Genomic DNA, 6,499 nt, shown 5'->3' on the forward strand with positions numbered 1-6,499 from the left:
TCTTCACCAGCACCGAAGAAGGTGAGCACTAAGTTCTCCGACGTGTTGGCGTTCAGTGGGCCTGCACCGGAGAGGATCAACGGAAGGTTGACAATGATAGGGTTTGTGTCAGCGATGGCGGTAGAATTAACCAACGGTCAAGATGTGTTCGCTCAGATCTCACACGGTGGAGTTCCGACGTTTGTAGCGACGAGTTTGGTACTGTCGCTGGCGTCGTTGGTGCCGTTGTTTAAAGGGGTGAGAGCGGAGTCAAAGTCGAGTGGGTTGATGACGTCGGATGCAGAGCTGTGGAACGGACGGGCTGCGATGTTGGGTTTGGTTGCTTTGGCTTTTACCGAATATGTGACGGGCAGTGCCCTTATATGATGAATTTTTCTATATAACAAAGAGGCTACAGGTACTTACTTTTAAATCGTGGTCTTAGATGATGAAAGTTTGAATATCGAATTAGAATGTTTGTAGACATGTACTTTAAAAGCTTGTAAGTATATGAGTAAATGATGAAATATTTTGATTTATGAATACTCTTGCCTAAGTACATATAATTGTCAAGTACATATATCGACTTATGATGTGCTAGCTATAAGTAGTCTATCTATCATAGAGGTAAGTTTTTGCATACATCTCACCCTCGTAGACCCTACCAATAGCTTGACTATAGATGAGATTATACTTCGTACGATTGTTGTTGTATGTGCTATCTTACATAATGGTTCCATCTAAGGCTGTAAACGAACCGAATGTTCAACGAACAGTTTGTGAACCGTGCGACGAGAAGTTTGTTCACTTTAGTTTGATTAATGAACGGACAAGAAATTTCGTTCGGTTAGTGAAATGAACGAACACGAACATATGTCTCGTTCGTTCAATTGTGTTTGTGAACGTTCGGTAATGTGTTTGTAAACATTCATTCGTTCATATCCCTTGGTTTATGTTGCTCATTAAAGATTTTTTTTATAAACTTTTTATATTCTTTAATTCTTATTTATCTCCTTACCCAAACAAATAAAATACAAAACTTTGTCTCCACCTTATTTATGCACACTTCCACTTTCATTCTTATTTTCACATCAAAAAACACTATCGACCTTCGTTTAACGATTAGTCGTTGTGGTACTCATGCCTAAAGTTAATGAGAGCCACTTGAATGATGTCGTTCTCCCTGAGGTCACCACCCTCGTAATCCACGGCGGTGTGGATCGTCTCGAATCTTTCGCAATCCAGACGGATTACCCTAAAACAAAACGAAAGGGTGTCGACGGTTCGGGTGGTCTCACCCCTATGGACGCAAAAGTGTTGTCGGATTGTCCTCCAAAAAACACCGCTCGTTCGCCTATCCGACGTGTGGTGGCTCAAAGCTTCGGCCCACGACTTGCAAAGTGCAATATCTTCTTCTTCGGTCCACGCAACGGTTGCCATCCTCATTTTTTTTTTTGAAATGGAAATGGCTGAGAGTTTTTGTAATTTTGGGTGAAGTTGTAGAGTTTGTTAAAAAAATTGGAATGGGTTGTATATATAGGGTAAAATTTGATTTTTAAAAATCACCCGCATCGAATAACAACGTGCCACGCATTTCATAATTTGTATGGTTTCATGGAAAGCTTGTAAAAGTAAGTGGTTTGCTAACTTACCTTCATACGTAAATCACCACAAACATCATGTCGCATTGGAAAATAACTAATTAAAATCAGATCAGTTTATTAAAAACAAGGAAATTGTTTATATGTCGTGGTCGTGGTCGTCATCATCATCATACTTAGTGAATCCCACCAATAGCAAAACTAAGGTAGGGTTTGAGGAGGATAAGATGTAGACAGCATTACCTCTACCCCGTAGGAATAAAGAGGTTGCTTCTAGTGAGACTCCCGACTCGATAGTAGTTTTGCATCAAGCCTTGGATATAAGGCACATAACACTCAACAATTGGGACAAAAGTCGATTAGTGCAAGTACCCCTTGTCTTTCGGCTATCAACGCCATCACATAATACATGATTAACCGTCCCTTGCTTTTTAACGTTATGTACACGAAATTAGTAAAATAACGTCAAAATTAGTGGACTTTCACTTTTGGCCTCCGAGGGCCCATACATATATACATTTTACGGCCCACATTAGGTATTTATGTTTATACGTAATATTAACATATCATACACGATATGGCTTTTACTAAATCAATATTGTGAAGGATGGTTGGAGCAAATCAACGTAACATGTCATAAGCCATAACTACAACATGAACAAATGATCAAAACCTCTTACGCATTGCCAGGTGTTACCTTGAATGAGTTTTTATAAAAAATACTAAAACACATGTGATTTAGTAAATACATCTTTTAAATGTTAAACGTATGTGATTTAAAAAAATACATGAATACCTAGTTGTTTGTTGAATATCACCAAGTAAATACACCAAAGGTGTAAACACCGACACATCACCTAGTTACCACTAATCCATACTTGTTGAAGACATTAGACTAACCAAATCATATTTAAAAATTGAACTTTATGCAAACAATCTGGAAAGTCCCATGGTCCAATCAGTCCACTGGTACTAAAACTGCACATGTAGAGGCCGAACTCACCACAACAACGTCCCAGCGGCTAATTCGAAAGCCACGTGACCCAACCCAAAAAGTGAGTAACGTGGCCCTCTTAATATCCAGTCTTTGTCTTCACCCCCTCCCCTATATAACCCAACCCACCAACTCTACAACCACCATCAACAACCACAACCTTAATTAACATTAATAATCCCACGACCTTCTCTCAATCATCCATTGCAATGGCAGCTACTTCAGTCTTCATGGCTACCCCAGTTGCACGTCTCACCACCACCCCTTCTTCATCTACAAGAAACGTCAACTTTGCTGTCGTCAGGTGCATGTCACAAGATCAACAACCTTCAACCGACGCTTCCAAAACTCCAGCAGCACCAACTCCGCCGCCAATGAACACTCCACCACCGGCGCCCAAGGTCAGCACCAAGTTTTCCGACGTGTTGGCGTTCGGTGGGCCTGCACCGGAGAGGATAAACGGAAGGTTAGCGATGATAGGGTTTGTGTCAGCGATGGCGGTAGAGTTGAGCAACGGTCAGGATGTGTTCGCTCAGATCTCTCACGGTGGTGTACCGGCCTTTGTAGCGACGAGTTTGGTGTTGTCGGTGGCGTCGTTGGTGCCGTTGTTTAAAGGGGTGAGGGCAGAGTCGAAGTCGAGTGGGTTGATGACGTCGGATGCAGAGCTGTGGAACGGTCGGGCTGCGATGTTGGGTTTGGTTGCTTTGGCTTTCACCGAGTATGTGACTGGAAGTCCGCTTGTTTGATTAATTTTTGTGTAGGAAAAAGGATGTATAAACACAAAGAAATTATTTTCAGATTGTGAATTTAGATAATTTTGTCAAGAAATGTTAGTAGACATGTACTTTGAAAGATATCTATGAAAGTATATGAATTGTTGCAAGTACAAGTGTAACTGAGCAGCCCAGGTACTAGGTATTGGTGGAGTGTTTTGGTGAAAGACTTGATGTTAATTGTGACACAGATTCGACTCTCACTCTCTCTATTATTTTCTGCGGCATCCAAGTTTCTAAGTATTGGAAATTTCTACTAAAACAAAATGTCCCCTGTGTTTCTAAATTCCAAAACCGACAGTCCGTCCTCTTTCCGTAACCAGCGAAGAATGATTAGGATTGATGATTAAAATTATATCTACTTATCGGTTCTTTAGGGCAAAGATGTTACTTTACCACCAGTTTAATTAGCCTGAATTAAGATGTAGCCTGAGTAAGACGACTGAACTTCAAATTTCAGACTAACAACACGCCTCTTCATTTTCCCTAGGCCAGTTAAACTGTTTATGAAGTCAATTAAACTAAAATTGATTCCAACCATTCTAACAATTAGGTTATGGCACAAAAGTGTGTACAACTAGAGATGCATAAAAGTGTAGTGATCATGCTGCTTATAAATTCTTTTTTGTCATTGTTTTACACTTATTATGTGGGTCTCAAGATGTTTTTGAGAGTTACAACTACTTTATCAACACTAATTAGTCTGTGAATTAGAAAATTTATTATGCATACTTAATATATTTTATTGTTCATTATTACATGAAACAAAAATAGAGTATAATGATATCAGAGTCGAACACATCACCATTATCTAGGTGAAAGCATTAGTAAACTTCAGGATGGGCAATAGCATAAGACTCCATCTTCTTGAAAGTATTCTTGATTGCTTCTTTAGTAATATTAATAACATCATCCATTTGCTTAGCATCACCTTTATACCTAATTACAAATGTTTGTTTGAATACGGATCCTCCATTAGGAGAAGGTATGAACTTCATATGGTGAGTAGCTGTGTTTATTATACCCATCAAGGCGTCTCCTTCAAAGAACGTCCAACTTAGTATAAAGTTGCTTGCGTCAATGTCATCGATTGTGTGCTTTGAACTTGTTCCTGTGACAAGTGTTAGTAAAAACAACTACGCAAAGACATGAAAGAGCTCAATTCGATTTTAAAATTTAAAACTAAATAGTTATATATGTATATCACGGTGTGATCTCTTACCATCACTATATGTCATGCTCTTGATGCTTCCAACTCCACCATCACCTTTGATAACGGTGATGGTTTTGTAAGATTCGGGATTGATCTTAGGGGCAATGATGTCAAAGTCAGTGTAGACTTTGAAAACTTTAGGAGCTGAAAGTGAAGAGGTGATCTCTATCTCTGCATAAACCACGTCCATGTGTAACTTTATAAGTGAAAATATGATAGACGAATGATTGTTTTTTTATGAAATAGGTGCGCACATAATGATATTTATAAGGGTGAAGCCTTGGAGTTGTAAGGGGTCTTTAGATGTTATGCAATGCATACATGGTCAACAATACACTTCTATCGTTGGCATGCTACACTATACTCCATTTTTGACATACTACATGTTAGGTATTAGTTCTAGCCTCCCAACCCTGTGTCTGTGTATAGATGAGAAAGCCATACAAATATAAACTTACTGAAAAACATGTTGAGGATCGTAAGGAAAACGCATGGGTGTTTTTTATATTATATATTACACGTGTAATAGTGCGTTTTTTTTTCTTTTCTAAAATTTTCATTTTTCATGTAATGCATATATGCATTATATCAAGAAAAAAATATTTTTTAGGAAAAGAACGCATTATTATACATGTGTAATATATAAAACGTTTATGCGAACCGCAAGTCAACATATTCTTTTTTAATTCTCTAAACATGTATTGCATATGTGTAATACAACTTCGGATAGAGTTTTTTAGTTTTCTAATTAAGTGGAGTTTTCTCATCAGCCTTCCCCTATATAATACACACATATAATGAGCACAAAAATGTAATTTTTTAAGAGTTTAAGTAATTATGTTTTTTTTCTAAATATATATGTGGTACAATCGTTAAAACGTATGATTAGTAAATCAACTTCCTCATGACTTTTAAACGGCCATAACATTTTCATACATTATATTTAAAAAAACACCATAAAATGAGCATTTTATTCTTTTTAATGTGAATATGGTATTGGTATTGAAGGGGTATGGTCCCAGATCTCGCGTCAGCACGACCGCGAGTGACCATTACCCTTATCAAAAACCCCCACCAGGGGAACCAGGGTTCGATCCTTGAGCCAAACGGATTTTACCGGTAATTTACCGTCGTGCCTACAGGCGGGTGGATTACAGGGGTTTCCCCGGAATTGGTGGTGGACGACTCGGGTTACTCTCGGAGTACTCCGTTTGTCCAGTGGGTGCCCCGAGAGTACTCGAGATTGATTTGTTGGCCGTTTAAAAAAAAGAAACAATGACTTAACACATTCAATATAAAGTTAACTTTTACTGGTTCTATTAACTATATTACAATTAGCAATCTTTTTCTACTTTTACCCTTTAATTTTTAGCAATGACACTTACAACCTATTAATTTTCTAGAGACTTTGTAATCGAGAATTATATGTTTAATTGTATGTACGTGTCGGTATAAACTCAAGTTGATTCATGTTTCAACGTAATTTTTTCTTTCTGGAAATGAATTTGGTCAAATATAATATGTTCTCATGCTTATTATTATGTATGTTTTCAGTCCGTTTATGTTTTGGCGTAATTTTTTTCGGAATGAGACGAGTCAAATATAATACGTTTAGGTGCTTATTTTTATGTATGTTTTCAATTGGTTTACATTAAACGTAAATTTTGTTCGGAAACGAGTTGGTCAAATATAATACATTTTCATTAGACGGTATAAATTCGAGTCACATTACGTTTCGAAACTGCCGCAATGTGCCGTACGATTCTTTAACTTAAAAAACACTATTTCTTGTGTACTTATTTTTATGCATGTTTCGGTATAAATTCGAGTTGGTTTACATTTCGACGTAAATTTTCTTCGGAAATATGTCGGTCAAATCTATATCTATATATATATATATATATATAAATGAGATGGATTTGGGCTAGGTGCCATTTGT

General features: G+C 37.6%; 3 protein-coding genes across 3 annotated transcripts; 2 read left to right on the top strand and 1 right to left on the bottom strand.

Annotated features, from left to right (window-relative positions):
- On the top strand, positions 1 to 524 carry LOC110928198 (early light-induced protein 2, chloroplastic-like; the record flags this gene model as incomplete). The annotated part of the gene is made up of 1 exon (XM_022171346.2): positions 1 to 524. A coding segment is annotated over one exon (366 nt), but the record flags the coding sequence as incomplete, so codon positions are not given.
- Positions 525 to 2,586: 2,062 nt separating this feature from the next.
- Positions 2,587 to 3,457, top strand: LOC110930392 (early light-induced protein 2, chloroplastic-like). Its single transcript, XM_022173692.2, has one exon. It carries the CDS (start codon positions 2,784 to 2,786, stop codon positions 3,318 to 3,320), a length of 537 nt encoding a protein of 178 aa, XP_022029384.1. The 5' UTR covers positions 2,587 to 2,783; the 3' UTR covers positions 3,321 to 3,457.
- Positions 3,458 to 4,129: 672 nt separating this feature from the next.
- LOC110930391 (root allergen protein) lies at positions 4,130 to 4,765 on the bottom strand. Its single transcript, XM_022173690.2, has 2 exons — positions 4,570 to 4,765; positions 4,130 to 4,458 (listed from the first exon to the last, which is right to left on the bottom strand). The coding sequence occupies exons 1-2, from the start codon at positions 4,748 to 4,750 to the stop codon at positions 4,172 to 4,174; spliced, it is 468 nt and encodes a 155-aa protein (XP_022029382.1). The 5' UTR covers positions 4,751 to 4,765; the 3' UTR covers positions 4,130 to 4,171.
- Positions 4,766 to 6,499: the final 1,734 nt, after the last annotated feature.

Source organism: Helianthus annuus, chromosome 3 (assembly GCF_002127325.2).
Source record: "Helianthus annuus cultivar XRQ/B chromosome 3, HanXRQr2.0-SUNRISE, whole genome shotgun sequence".
Lineage (NCBI taxonomy): Eukaryota > Viridiplantae > Streptophyta > Magnoliopsida > Asterales > Asteraceae > Helianthus > Helianthus annuus.